Raw genomic sequence first — 15,822 nt, 5'->3', positions numbered from 1 at the left:
TTCATGTTATCACTTTAATTAAGCATATTCCCTTTTACCTTGCTTTTCAGGAGGCAGATTTTCACAAAATTAAGGGCAGGGAATGTCACACAAAGATTTAAATACAACTGACAATAATATGGTACTGACTGAGAGTTTCTTTGTGTCAACTGAGCTGTGGAATGCCACAGGGAATTTAAAATTTTTGTTTTGAAATTTCTTCTGATCTATTTATTTTTAGTCATTTTTGATCATGCTTGATCAAAACTGTGTAATAAATCTGAAAATAATGCAGGCTTACTTTATATTATGTTAAGCTATGATGTTTGGTAGGTTCAGTATATTGATACTTTCAACTTTTGTTTTGTTTGTTTTTTTGCTGTGAATAACTTTAATGTGAGGTATTAATTGGTACTTCTAATCCTTAGGAGAAAAAAAAATGAGTGTCTAGACAACTCAGAATTCTTTGAGTTCTTACTCAGGAACTTTATTTTTTTTTAAATTTTTTCTTTTATTCATATGTGCATACAATGTTTGGGTCATTTCTCCCCCCTTCCCCCAACATCCCCCTTCCCCTACCCCCTCCTTTACCCCCATCCCCTCCCTCTCCCCCTCACCCCTTTGCTACCCAGACAGAAACTATTTTGCCCTTATCTCTAATTTTGTTGAAGAGAGAGTGTAAGCAATAATAGGAAGGACCAAGGGTTTTTGATAGTTGAGATAAGGATAGCTATACAGGAAGTTGACTTGCATTGCTTTCCTCTGCATGTGTGTTACTTTCTAAATCAATTCTTCTCAAACTAACCTTTTCTCTAGTTCCTGGTCCCCTGGTCCTATTGGCTTCTGTCGCTTTAAAGTATCTGCATTAGTTTCTCTGCATTGAGGGCAACAAATGCTATCTAGTTTGGGTGTCTTACCTATCCTGATACCTCCCAAGTGTGCTCTTGCTTTATCATGTGATCCAAGTCCAATCCCCTTGTTGTGTTTGCCCTTCATCTGATGTCCACATATGAGGGAGAACATACGATTTTTGGTCTTTTAGGCCAGGCTGACCTCATTCAGAATTATGTTCTCCAGTTCCATCCATATACTTGCAAATGATAACATTTTGTTCTTCTTCATGGCTGCATAAAATTCCATTGTGTATAAATATCACATTTTCTTAATCCATTCATCAGTAGTGGGACATCTTGGCTGTTTCCATAACTTGGCTATTGTGAATAGTGCTGCTATAAACACGGGTGTGCAAGTGCCTCTGGAGTAACCTATGTCACATTTTTTGGGTATATCCCCAAGAGTGGTATTGTTGGATCATATGGTAGATCTGTGTTTAGATTTTTAAGAAGTCTCCAAATGTTTTTCCAGAGTGGTTGTACTAGTTTGCATTCCCACCAGCAGTGTAAAAGGGTTCCTTTTCCCCCCACATCCTTGCCAACACCTGTTGTTAGTAGTGTTGCTAATGATGGCTATTCTAACAGGGGTGAGGTGGAATCTTAGTGTGGTTTTGATTTGCATTTCCTTTATTGCTAAAGATGGTGAGCATTTTTATATATGTTTTTTGGCCATTTGAATTTCTTCTTTTGAGAAAGTTCTGTTTAGTTAACTTGCCCATTTCTTTATTGGTTCATTAATTTTGGGAGAATTTAGTTTTTTGATTTCCCTACATATTCTGGTTATCAGTCCTTTGTCTGATGCATAGCTGGCAAATATTTTCTCCCACTCTGTGGGTGTTCAGTTTAGAGACCATATCTTTTGTTGAGCAGAAGCTTTTTAGTTTTATGAAGTCCCATTTATCTATGCTATCTCTTAGTTGCTGAGCTGCTGGGGTTCCATTGAGAAAGTCTTTGCTTATACCTATTATTTCCAAAGTATTTCCTACTCTTTCCTGTACAAACTTTAGAGTTCGGGGTCTGATATTAAGATCCTTGATCCATTTTGAGTTAATATTAGTACAGGGTGATAAACATGGATCTAGTTTCAGTTTTTTGCAGACTGCTCACCAGTTTTTCCAGCAGTTTTTGTTGAAGAGGCAGTCTTTTCTCCATCGTATATTTTTAGCGCCTTTGTCAAAGATAAGTTGGTTATAGTTGTGTGGCATCGTATCCGGGTCCTCTATTCTGTTCCACTGGTCTTCATGTCTGTTTTTGTGCCAGTACCATGCTGTTTTTATTCTATTATTTTGTAATATAGTTTGAAGTCGGGTATTGTGATACCTCCAGCATTGTTCTTTTGACTGAGTATTGCCTTGGCTATTCGTGGCCTCTTGTGTTTCCATATAAATTTAATGGTAGATTTTTCAATCTCTTTAATGAATGTCATTGGAATTTTGATGGGAATTGCATTAAACATGTAGATTACTTTTGGGAGTGTAGACATTTTTACTATTTGATTTTACCAATCCATGAGCATGAGAGATCTCTCCACTTTCTATATCTTCCTCAATCTCTTTCTTCAGAAGTTTATAGTTTTCCTTGTAGAGGTCATTCACATGCTTTGGTAAGTTTACACCTAGGTATTTGATTTTTTTTTGAGGCTATTATAAATAGTATTGTTTTCATACATTCTTTCTCAGTTTGTTCATTATTAGTATATAGAAATGCTAATGACTTTTCTATGTTGATTTTATATCCTGCTATCTTGCTATACCTGTTGATGGTGTCTAGGAGCTTTTGAGTAGAGCTTTTTGGGTCTTTAAGGTATAGGATCATGTCGTCTGCAGATAGGGATATTTTGACAGTTTCTTTCCCTATTTGTATTCCTTATATTCCTTCTTGCCTAATTTCTCTGGCTAGGAATTCCAGTACTATGTTGAATAGGAGTGGAGATAGTGGACATCCTTATCTAGTTCCTGATTTTAGAGGGAATGGTTTCAGTTTTTCTCTGTTAAGTATAATGCTGGCTGCTGGTTTGTCATATATAGCTTTTATAATGTTGAGGTACTTTCCTTCTATTCCTAGTTTTCTTAGAGCTTTTACCATAAAATGGTGTTGTATCTTATCAAAGGCTTTTTCTGCATCTATTGAGATGATCAAGTGGTTTTTGTCTTTGCTTCTGTTAATGTGGTTTATTACATTTATTGATTTTCATATGTTGAACCACCCCTGCATTCCTGGGATGAAGCCTATTTGGTTGTGGTGAATGATCTTTTTGATGTGTTGTTGAATTCGGTTTGCCATTATTTTATTGAGGATTTTGCACCAGTGTTCATTAAGGAGATTGGTGTATAGTTCTCCTTTTTGGAGGTGTCTTTACCTGGTTTCAGGATAAGTGTAATACTGGCTTCATAAAATGTGTTAGGCAGTTTTCCTTCCCTTTCTACTTCGTGGAACATTTTAAGGAAGGTTGGTATTAGTTCTTCTTTAAAGGTGTGATAGAATTCAGCAAAAATTCCATCAGGTCCTGGACTTTTCTTTTTGGGAGACTCTTGATTACTGCTTCAGTTTCATTTTGTGTTATAGATCTATTTAGATGTTTAATGTCCTCTTTGTTCAGTTTTGGATGATCATAAGCATCTAGAATTCTGTCCATTTCTTCAAGATTTTCGAATTTATTTGAATATAGGTTATCAAAGTAGTCTCTGATGATTTCTTGGACTTCCATGGTGTTTGTTGTTATCTCCCCTTTTGCATTCCTGATTTTACTAATTTGGGTTTTTTCTCTCCTCGTTTTAGTCATGTTTGCCAGGGGTCTATGAATCTTGTTTATTTTTTCAAAGAACCAACTTTTTGTTTCATTAATTCTTTGTATGGTTTTTTTGGTTTCTATTTCATTGATTTCTGCTCTTATTTTTATTATTTCTCTCCTTCTATTTGTTTTGAGATTTGCTTGTTCTTGTTTTTCTAGGAGTTTGAGTTGTATCATTAGGTTGTTGATTTGAGATCTTTCAGTTTTTTTAATATATGCACTCATGGCTATAAACTTTCTTCTCAGGACTGCCTTTGCTGTGTCCCACAGGTTCCGGTAGGTGTGTTTTCATTTTTATTGACCTCCAGGAACCTTTTAATTTCCTCTTTTATTTCATCAATGATCCATTGTTCATTAAGCAATGAGTTATTTAGTTTCCAGCTGTTTGCATGGTTTTTGTCTTTATTTTTGTTATTGAATTCTAGTTTTATTGCATTGTGATCAGATAGAATGCATAGTATAATTTCTATTTTCTTATATTTGCTGAGGCTTGCCTTGTCCCCTAGGATATGATGTATCTTGGAGAAGATTCCGTGAGCTGCTGAGAAGAATTTATGTTTTGTAGAAGTTGGATGAAATGTTCTATAGACATCAACTAGGTCCATTTGATCTATGGTATGTCTTAGGTCTTAGATTTCTTTATTGATTTTTTTTGTTTGGATGACCTATCTATTGATGATAGTGGGGTGTTAAAGTCTCCCACAACCACTGTGTTTGAGTTACTGTATGCTTTTAGGCCCTTCAGGGTATGTTTGTTGAAATTGGGTGCATTGCCATTGGGTGCATATAGGTTGATAATTGTTATTTCCTTTTGGTCTATTTCCCCTTTTATTAGTATAGAATGTCCTTCTTTATCTCGATTCATCAATGTAGGTTTGAAGTCTACTTTGTTAGAGATAAGTATTGCTACTCCTGCCTGTTTTGGGGAGCAATTGGCTTGGTAAATTATCTTCTAGCCTTTCATCCTAAGCCTATGCTTATTTCTGTCAGTGAGATGGTTGTCCTGCAAGCAACAAATTGTTGGATCTTCCTTTTTAGTCCAGTTGTCAAACGATGCCTTTTGATGGGGGAATTAAGTCCGTTAACATTAAGTGTTAGTATTGACAGGTATGTGGTGATTTCTGTCATTTAGTTGTCTTAGTTGTTTGAGGGTTTGATTGTGTGTAGCTAAATCGATGTTACTCTCTACTTTCTTGCATTTTCTTTTCCCATAGTTTGGTACTGCCTGCCCTTTCATGGTTATGTTGGGTTTTACTTTCTGTGTGCAGAATCCCTTGAAGAATCATTTGTAGTGGTGGCTTTCTGGTCATATATTGTTTTAGTTTCTGCTTATCATGGAAGACTTTTATTGCTTCATCTATTTTGAATGATAGTTTTGCTGCGTAGAGTATCTTGGGGTTGAAGTTATTTTCATTCAGTACCCAGAAGATCTCTCCCCAAGCTCTTCTTGCTTTTAATGTTTCTGTTGAGAAGTCTGCTGTGATTTTGATGGGTTTGCCTTTGTATGTTATTTGTTTTTTCTCTCTTACAGCCTTCAATATTCTTTTCCTAGTTTCTGAACTTGTTGTTTTAATGATATGTTGTGGAGTAGTTCTATTTTTATCTGGTCTGATTTGTGTTCTGGAGGCTTCCTGTACCTGTATGGGCATAGTTTTCTCTAGATTTGGGAAATTTTTCTGTAATTATTTTGTTGAGTATGTTATGAATTTCTTTTTTCTTGCACCTCTTCTCCTTCTTCAGTGCCCATGATTCTCAGGTTTGGTCTTTTGATGAAGTCAGTAAGTTCTTGTATTTTCTTTTCACAGGTTGTTGAACTTATACTCAGTTTTTCCTTTACTTAACATTTCATCTTTGAGTTCTGAGATTCTGTCTTCTGCTTGTTCTAGTCTGCTGGATTGGCCTTCCATTTTGTTTTGCATTTCTGTTTTGTTCTTTTTTCTGAGGTTTTCCATATCCTGAGTCACTTCCTCTTTAATATTGTCTTTATTTATCATGTTTTTGTTTCATTTTGGTGTTTATACAGTGCTTCTGTTGTTTCTTTTATCTGTTTTTCTGCTTTCTCAAATTCTCTATTTTTATTGTCTTGGAATTTCTTGAGTGTCTCCTGTACATTTTGGTTGACCATATCCAGTATCATCTCTATAAAATTCTTATTGAGTACTTGCAGGATTTCTTCTTTCATGTTGTTCTTGTGGTCTTCATTGGGTTCTTTGGCATAGTTTATCTTCATTTTGTTGGAAACTGGATCTGGGTATCTGATTTGTTCATTTCCCTCTGTTTCCTGTGCTAATTCATTATTGGGGGGAAAGTGGTTTCCCTCTTTTTTCCGACTTCCTATCATTGCCCTTGCTATTGTTACTGTTCCTGTACTGTGTGTAATTCAGTATTGTCTACTTGTAATAATAACAATGGTGATATCTAGAAAGGAAGAGTGAGAAGTGAGGGAAAGGGAAGAAGGTAAAGAAAAATGGAAAACAAAACAAACAAAAAAATAGAGTCAAAGAAATAAGCAGGGTGAGATAGTGTACTAATCAACAGTAAGCTAAAGAGGCATTAGAGAGACAGGGAGAGGATTAAAAAAAAAAAGCCCAACTTCAAATGCAATAAAGTTTCAGTCTTAATAATTTTGGTGTTAGTCCTTCAACCTCTAGTCTTGAAGACTTCTCAGTGTCTGTGAAGTAATTCTGTCAGTTTGTCATCAAAGGGGAAAAAAACAAAAATAAGAAAAATATATCCCAAGTTCAAATGCAATACAGTTTCATTTAGCCTTTCAGCATCTGGTGTTGTTTTCTCATCAAAGGAAAAGGAAAAAAAAAAAAGAAAGGGGAGTCTTGAGACAGCTTTGTGACTGTCTATCTGAGTCTGCGGCTCACCTGCCTCCTACTGTCAGCCATCTGCTGCTGCAGGCTTTGTTTATTTAGACTTCTCCTGGATTCATGTCCCTTTTGCTTTCTCCAGTATTCAGCCCTACCCGCTTTTTGCAATTGCTGTCTTTTTTTTTTTTTACTTACAGTTTGTGTGGAGAAGTGCCCCTTCCCCGCTCTGGTGGAGCTTTCCTTATGACAGCCACTGTTACAAGCATTCCCCTCTCCAAAATTGCTGGGCTGGTGCCACCACTCCTGCCTTCTCCAGCCGGCTTGGGCTTGTTTATTTACAGTTGGTGTGAGGGATTGCCCTCTCCCCCACTCTCCAGAGCTCAGGGTGCCCCACCCTCTTTGCTACATGTCTTTTTTTTTTTTTTTCAGCTGCTTGTTTATTATTCAGTTTGTTTTTTTTCTCTCTTTTTTTTTTTTCCCCTGGGTGAGGGTCAACCTGTCCAGGGGGCTATGCTGATCTGGCCCAGGGTTGTCTGTGGGAGTACCGCATGCCTCTTAGCTCACCTGGTGGTCTGCTTCTCCCAAGCAGGATAGGAGCTGGCATCTGGCAGCACAGGAGCCCTCCTGGTTTCTCCGTTTAACATGGAGTGGGGATGCTATGCGCGGGCTGGGGGTGTGGAAATACCGGAGTTTTGCCTCTTCTTGGTGGTTTTTCCTGCAAGGTGTATCTTCAGCATGTCTCCAAGATTTTACTTTAGGAAGCACGCTTTCTGCTTCCTCCCTCTAGTTACCATCTTGGAATCTCACTCCTACTTTCAACTTATGATGGGTTTATTGTCATGTGATCCTAGCATCAGCCGAGGAGCATCTGTATACAACCATAGCAGGAATAATAATGTCATTGCATTTTAGAAACAGAATTAGTGCTGAGAGAATAGTTCAGTGTAGGATACTTGTTTGAGGCTCTAGGTTCCATCCCCATCAGCACAAAAAATTAATTAATTAATTAATTAAACTAAAAATTAGAATTAAAATATTTTCCAGAGATAGACTGTAAGCCAGGAAAGCAGTAATTGGAATTAAATGTTAAGGATCATTGTACAAAGAGAATAAAGATTAATTAACTTTAAGCTTTGACAAGTTAAGCACATATGTTGTAATTTCTAGGGTCGCCACTAAAAGAATAAAAAATAGTAACTTCCAAACTAGTAAAAGGAAAAAAAAAATGACATAAGAAAAAAGAAATCAGTTCAAGAGATTAAGAAAAACTGAAGAATTACCCCCTCCCTGAAAGAAAACCTGAAAAAATAAAATAGAAAGGAGAAAGTAAATCAGAGATGATTCAGAACATATCCATAATTGTAGTTAAAGTCCTTGACATAGATCATAGAAGAGTAAATAAAATACTAGAGAACCAAGAAATGAAAAACCTGTGCTTTAAAAAAAAAAAAACACAAGCACTTCAGTTATTCCTTACAGTTTTAAAGGTTCTCTCTCTTTCTCTGTGGCTGAAACTTTAAAATGACTCAGTTTTGTTTTTTGTTCCCAAAGGAAAGTAAGAATAAAAATACCTGCTTTTTAAACGAATTCTCAGCATGGTGCTGTGGAAATGACATTAGCTAAGCAGCTCATATTTTCTGAAAGCTTATACTTTAAGAAAATATGTGATGTATTTTTGAGGCTTAACTAAATGGATAAATGCATAAGCCTACTCAAGTACTAACTGATTAAAGGGTAAGAGCATTTTAGAGGGAAAGCTACTTTTAAAAGGGGTACATGAGAAGTCATGTATCTTCCTATTCAGATTTGATAGAAATGGATAAAATTTGCTGTTATCTGCTTCTGGAATCAGAGATGATTTCATGAAGTATTAGTCTTGGCAAAAATTGAGGGAATGGTGCAGTACAGGTTTGACAGACAATTAAGTTATTTGTGAGTTGATTATCCCTCCCAGAATGATGGTCCTCTTACTCTTAGAATCTTCCTCAGAGAAAATTAGAAATCACTCACCAAGAGACACAGAATCTGATATGAAATGCTTATTCCACTTTAAGGGTGAAGTCTGGGGAAATAATATGTAAGCAAAAGATGAAAGTGTGATAAGTGCTTCAATAGGTGCATATGATAAGTTGTGGGAAAGGTGTGGATGGAGAAATACTAAAACTCATCTTCTCCTTCAAGTTGCTGATTTACCAAGAGGCTTTAGATTCTTTGTAATGAATTTTCTGTAGGAAAGAGAAATAATTGATCTTAATTATGGTTTAAAAAAGAGAATATGTTTGGATATATGTCACAAATACCGAATAACCAAAAAATGTACATGATAGTTTGAATCTTCAACCCTTTTATGCATTTGGGTAAATCCTAGAACAGTAATCTGTCTGGCATATTCCAGAACTAATTAGGAAGAGTTCTCTGACATTTATATTTAGGAAAAGTCAATGCAATAGAAACAAAATACTATTTACTTGAAAATGAGTTTTAAACTATTCCATAACCATCTCTAGATACTTGACCCACACCTTCCCAATCCTAAATTCCTAACTAATTTCAAGGATGCCATTTAAAAAATAATGAATATCTAAATTTGGCTATATCTCAGAATACAAATGTTCTGATAATTAGGTTATTTTTTTAATATGGCCTTCTAATTTTCAAAGAACTTTAATAGCTAGGCGCCAGTGCCTCACGCCTGTAATCCTAGCTACTCAGGAGGCAGAGATCAAGAGAATCACAATTCAAAGCCAGCCCAGGCAAATAGATCATGAGACCCTATCTCAAAAAAACCCATCACAAAAAAGGGCTGGTGGAGTGGCTCAAGATGTAGGCCCTGAGTTCAAACTCTGGTATCTCAAAAAAAAGAAATTTTAATAAAATAAAATACACTCAATTGCACTGAACATTTTTCCTTGATTAAGAAAAAGAAAGGGACTGACACAACCTAATTTCACTAATAAGTGTTAAATTAAAACCAGGACTCAAACTCAGGGATGTCCAACTTAAAAATGTATACTTTTAGCATCGTTACCTTTCCATACTTCTAGCTTAAGCATTGAGAAATACTAATGATATTAGATAATAGAGTTCTCCATATTTAAACATGAGTCACCTTTCCTAACTAGCAATCATTTATGCAAGAAAGTGAAGAAAGCTTTGGACTGGTGGTACAGGTCAGTAGTAGTAGTAGAGCACTTGCCTGCCACATGTGAGGCTCTGGGTTCAATCCCCTGCACCAGAAAAAAAAAAAAGAAAAGTTAATGTTTATATTTTGAGAAAGAAACTATTCTTAGTGAATAGTTGAATCTTGATCTATTTGAAAGATTTTTTATACATAGCATGCAAAAATGGTTAACTTGAATAAATAAATGTATATTTCTTAAATGGAAATAGGAACATTCTTAAAATTCTATTTTTTCCTTTTGAAAAGGCAGAAGAAATTAGAAGTGGCCATGGAAGAAGAAGGATTAGCAGATGAAGAGGTAATGTAAATTACATGTAATAACTATACAAAAGTAACCCCAGTGATTTTCTTTCATTTATCACTGTCAGCTGATTTTATACCTTAATAGGAATTTCATCATTTGAATATGGGCTTCTTTATTGCAAACATGGATGGATACCTTTAGAAGGAGACACCTTTTTTTCTAAATCCAAGAACATATATTTTGTGAACATTATCTGTAGTACTTGGTATGTGGAACAAGAAACATGACTCCCAAAAGGAATAGTTCATTGCTTCACTCGTCTCAAAAAAACGTTTGTTGTTGTTGCAGTTCTGGGATTTGAGCCCAGGGCCTCACACTTGCTAAGCAGGCACTCTATCATTTGTGCCACTCCACCAGCCCTATTTTGTGATGGGGTTTTTGAGATAGGGTCTCATGAATTATGTGCCTGGGGTGGCTTTGAACCGTGATCCTCCTAATCTCTGCCTCTCAAGTAGCTAGGATTATAGTCGAGAGCCACTGGCGCCCAGCTTCAAGTTTTTTTTCTGAAAAAGGTTGTTTTTTCTTTTTTTTTCTGTACTGGGGTTTGAACTCAGGGCAGGTGCTCTCTACCACTTGGGGTATGCCTCCAGCCTTTTACTGCTCTGATTAGTTTTTGGAGATCCGGTCTTGCCTTTTGTTCATTCCCACTTGGACCAAGTCCTCCTACTTTATGCTTCATGACAGGCACACACCACCACTCTCAGGTATTTTTGTTTTTGTTTTGTTTTTCCACTGAGATGGTGTCTTGCAAACTTTTTTGCCCATGCTGGCCTGGAAGTGGGATCCTCTGCTCTCAGCCTCCCAAGTAGCTAGAATCATATGTATGAGCCCCTGGCACCTGGCCTTTTCTATTTTTTAAAAACCATTTACATCTCTGGTATAGCACAGCTACCCTAATTTAAGCTGCTATGTATTTTACCTGAAAAATGATTGTGTCCTGAGTTGGTCTCTCTACTTGCTGCTCTGGTTTTTTTGCACACTTCAAAAAGAGTTACCTATCTGAAAACATTTAATCATGCCCCGTTTTTGCTTAATATTCTTTATTACACTTTCAGGATAAGGGTAGACTCTTTAATACTGGTTTATAGGACTTTTTACATTGGCCTCTGCTTCTTTTTCTCTAATCTCATCTCTTGTCACTGCCCCCCTACGCTGACCAATATTAAATTACTTTAATTTCCTATCTTGCTTGTGGACCTTCACAGGCTATTTCTGCCACTTGGAACTCTTTTTTACTCCTATTCAATTCCAACTATTCAAGGAGTTTTAGGTCTCATTTTATTCATCATTCCCACTGGGAAATCCTCCCTAATCAAGTACTTGTCCTACATTCTACCTTAACATTGTTTCTATACTTGTGGTAGCCTTAAAATACCATCTTTCCAGAGTGTAGACACTCCATAGTGTCTCTTCAGCATTCCACCTCCAGAACTGGCAGAGAACTAGAATAAATGCTTGGTGAATAAATGAACAATGGCCTCTCCTGGTTTTCAAGAAGTTTGCAAATTAGGAGAGATTATGTATGTGTATGTATGCTTGTGTGTGTGCATGTGCTACTTCTGGAGGGGTAGATCAGAGTAGAGCCATTGCCTAGCACTGCACCCCCCCCCCCCAGAAAAAAAATTTAAAAATATGTCTGCACTATAGAATTTGGCAGGCTTTGAAAATGCAGGTTGTTCCCCTGCACACACATACTCAGGGGATCAGAAAATATGTCATAGAAGAGGTGACAATTGATTTGAATGTAAAGAATGGATAGAATTTACATTATAGGAAAGAGGTATATACAAAGTAACATACATGCAGAATAATGAGTAATTACATTTGAGCTATAAAGGGGGCAGTAAAGAAAACTGTAAGGTAAGTTAACAGGACCAGTGGAAAGCTAGCTTTAGAAGAGTTTACTAAAAAATATATACTTTATTTTCTAGGTGATGGAGAATCACAATCTCGATTAATTAAAAGTTTCTGTAATTAAAGAGTAGACCACCAAATAATGACTTTAAATAAAATTATCTAATCTTCTCTGTCGCTGTGTCTTTATAGTGCAATGTTTAAATCAAATAAAAAACTTTTGCCAGGCACTGGTGGCTCATGCCTATAATACTAGCTACTCAGGAGGTAGAGATCAGTAGGATCTCGGATCAAAGCCAGCCCAGGCAAATAGTTCCCTGAGACCCTATCTCGCAAAAAACCTTCACAAAGAAGGGCTGGTGGAGTGGCTCAAAGTGTAGGCCCTGGGTTCAAGCACCAGTACCACAAAAAAGAAAAAAGAAAAAGAAAACTTTTATGATCTATACCAAAGGTGGTCACTTTTTAATCACTTGACTCAAATCAGAAAACTCAAATATTTTTACATTTTAAATTTAGAAAAATATTATTTAAATAAAATAAAATAAATATTTAAATAAAATTATACTTTAAAAAATACTTTTATAAATACTTTATAAAATAAATAAAAACTCATTTTGTTTATGCTCTTTAAATTTTAATAAGAAATGTGATAATTTAAGTCTATTCCAATCCATAGAGAAAAAATAAAACTGACCACATCTTTCTTTATTTTTCTCATCAATCTTATAACTTTCTTATGACTAATAACTGCATAATTATAGTTGGATTGATGTAGAAATCTTAAACATAAAATCTTAACTTGAAGTCTAGGGAGAGATTACAGAATAGATGTCTATACCGGGTGTGGTAGCACAGGAAAATTTGGCTTAAAATGTATTGTTCCATTGGGAGTGGTGGTCCATGCCTGTAATCCCAGCTATTTGGGAGTCAGAGATGGAAAGATCCCAGTTCAAGCCCAGACTCCATCTCAGCCAATAAAAATCTGGGTGTGGTGGTGGCATGCATATGTCATCCCAGCTATGTGAGAGGCTTAAATGGGAGGATCACAGTCCAAGCTAGGCCAGGCATAAATTTAAGACCCTATTCAAAAATAACTAAAGCAAAAAGGATTGGGGGCATGGGTCAAAAAACCACACACACAAAAAATACAGTTCTAGCTGGGCATGGTGGTGTATCTCTGTAATCTTAGCACCCTGGCATTCAGGCGGTTGAGGCAAGCTTGGATTACATACCAAGGTCTTATCTCAGAAAAGATAGCCCAAGGGTCAAGCAGGTAGGAGAAACAAGGCAGGTTGGTTTCATTATGGAATACTTAGGTTTATTGTTTTTGACCCAGACACACTTTGTTTGCATATCCAAGCCATAAGATTCTTATTATTTCATTTTATTTCTACAAAGAAATTGAAGACCTACCAGTTTTCACTTTACAATAAGAAACCATGAGCCTCTGCTCAATTAGATATGTCACCTGGTGGAGGGCATCAATCACAGAGACGTGACAAATTAGGGAATTGTTGCCTAACTGAAGGGGATTGCCCTGTAGTTGGTCCAGAGTAGCCAAATTCCTGTTTTTCAAGAAGAGCTGGAAGTTTGGACTTTCATATGAAATCATCTGCTTTTTAAAAATACTGACAAGTGATTAGAATATTGGCCTTGGAGTTCAAATCAAATACATCTGAAGGTTAGATACAACTTGTAACTTCCCATTTGCACCCTCTGATCTGCATCAACAAGTACTAACTATAAATGCAGCTATTTTCTTTAATTCTTGAAAATAGCTTGTAGAAAATGTGAAATCACTTTATCCATTAATCCAATTTTTTTCTGTAAAGATATTGTAATACCACAGATGCTTAATGTTTGGTCCCATGCTGGGTCCTACATTTTATCAAATTCTCTAATAAAAATAAACACTTTCGCACTTAATGTAAAATATATTGAAATTGTCATGTGGGTGGAGCTTTTAATAAAGGTATTTTATAACAAAAAAAAATCTAGTTCTCTAATGAAAAGTAGTACTCATCTATAATTCATTCCTATAATAGAAAATGATTTCTGAAATAGTTCATGAAAATGAGTTGTAAAAACTTGAAACCATATAATGTGGCCATGTAAAGTATATAAATAGATGAAGTTGCTAGGTGAGTGCTTTCATATCTCAAAACTTTAGTATACAGTCTGTCTTATATAAAACCTGAGCATTTTACAAATTGAGTTTGAGGAATTTAAGAAGAAATGGAGAAAGGAAGAAAATTTCTAGTTTCATCTCTTCTAAGAATTCCATCAAACATGGGTTATTATATACTATAAAACCAAAATAAACTAATTTGAGCTGTAAAAGAGAACCATGTTAAACCTGTCCAGATTTTTGTTGTATGTTAGTTAACACAAAAGATGTCCTTTGTCTTTCAAAGCTACTTAGTCTCCACAATTCATAAGCACATATATTAACATGCTTTCCCATGTATTTGTTTTTTAAGATGTGAACTTGCTTCAGCTTCCTCTGGACCACAACACTGACTAAAAAAAACTAAAATCATGGGATTTATTTTTTGAAGTAATGTAATCATGTTGCAAGCAATTCCTTTCATACGCTTGTGATTCTTCCTTTTTGCTATTAAATGGTTGTGTCCCAAATTATGTAAGCATTGTTTATTTGCTGTATTATATAGCTTATCAGATATTCAACAGATGTTGTTTTTTTTTTTTGGTTGACGCTTGTCTGTATATTTTAAAAAACTACCAAATCGGTCCATCTTTTCCATTCACTGTTTTTATAATGCAAGAAGGGAGAGATTCAGAATTATCTTTCAAAATTCTTATATTTTTTCATTTATGTAATTTTAAAAACAAAAACTTTTTACTACCTGGAAGGACATGCTACAATAGTGCCACCAAGTGACCTCTTTAAAAAAATTGTAGTCTTAGAATTTAAAATAAGCTCTGTTTGGGGGCCATAAAGACCTACTACATACAAAAAAGAGTACAGACATTATGGTTATGTAAAAAGAGGTAAAAATGATCCTCATTGTTGCTCTAGAATTCACTTTTTTCATAATTATGTAAATTAATTTTAGCTGCATAAAACTATTTAAAAGATTAAAATTTCCCAAATCCTATGTTTAGTGCAATCTATTAAAAAGACAAAACAACTAATAGCTACTAGATTTGGATAGCTTTTTGATAAGTGAAGTAATGACTGTCGTATCTTTACTTTAGTTAATTTCCCTTATAACCTGACTGTTTATAAAAACTGAGCAGGTGTTTAATTTTTCACTGATTTTATTTCCCATGCTATATTACCTTCCCTAGGAAGTTATCAAAAACCAGAATTTTATTGGGTGAGGGGAAAAAATGAGATTTAGAACAATGAAATAAACGACTATTCCAAATGTAACCTTTGGGTATTTCAAAATGTTACTCATTAGTATTAATTTTTGAATCAGTTACGAAATTACTGACTTGGATATTTTAATGATCTGTAGGGTTTTTTTTGCTGTTTCATATTTTCAGGAAGTTGTGTGCTGAGTCTCAAGCAGTCTATTGAAATTTATCCAAGAACAAATTCTACCATAAGTAAATCTCTGTGGAAACACTGCCATTGTGTGATTTGGTTGTCACAAATCTTAGTAGTTATGAGAGAGCAACCTTGGAAATTAGAGAACTGAAGCAAAGTAGATTTCTTGACAGATTAAAAGGAAATATAAGAATATTACTAGCATTTTCTGAGGTTTAATTTTTGTTTATGAATTAGGTTAGCATATATGTCAAAGAACATTTATATATGTGATGAGCTAGTTAATTTCTTTTCCTTCCTTTTTTTGCCGTACTGGCGTTTGAACTCAGGGCCTTTCATTTGTTAGACAGGCAGTCTACCACTTGAGCCATGACTCCACCCCTAGTTAATTTCTTTATGGATTAAGTTAGCATATAGGTGAAATAATGAACTTTAAATATATAGATATAGATAGATGATATAGATTTAAATAGATACATATAATAAA

General features: G+C 35.3%; 1 protein-coding gene across 10 annotated transcripts in view; it reads left to right on the top strand.

Annotated features, from left to right (window-relative positions):
• Positions 1–15,822, top strand: part of Stk38l (serine/threonine kinase 38 like) — an 84,509-nt gene that overhangs the window by 50,249 nt on the left and 18,438 nt on the right. For 7 of the 10 annotated variants that reach the window (XM_074083055.1, XM_074083057.1, XM_074083059.1 and 4 more), the window contains one exon: positions 9,907–9,958. In XM_074083055.1, coding sequence (XP_073939156.1) covers positions 9,907–9,958 — 52 coding nt within the window. Of the gene's footprint in view, positions 1–4,169; positions 4,279–9,906; positions 9,959–15,822 lie in introns of all 10 variants that reach the window. The other 3 variants (XM_074083061.1, XM_074083063.1, XM_074083060.1) reach the window with 2 other exon arrangements.

This window comes from Castor canadensis, chromosome 8 (genome assembly GCF_047511655.1).
Source record: "Castor canadensis chromosome 8, mCasCan1.hap1v2, whole genome shotgun sequence".
NCBI lineage: Eukaryota > Metazoa > Chordata > Mammalia > Rodentia > Castoridae > Castor > Castor canadensis.
Note: the sequence above shows the minus strand (reverse complement) of the source record. Positions and strands in the feature narration are given on the sequence as shown.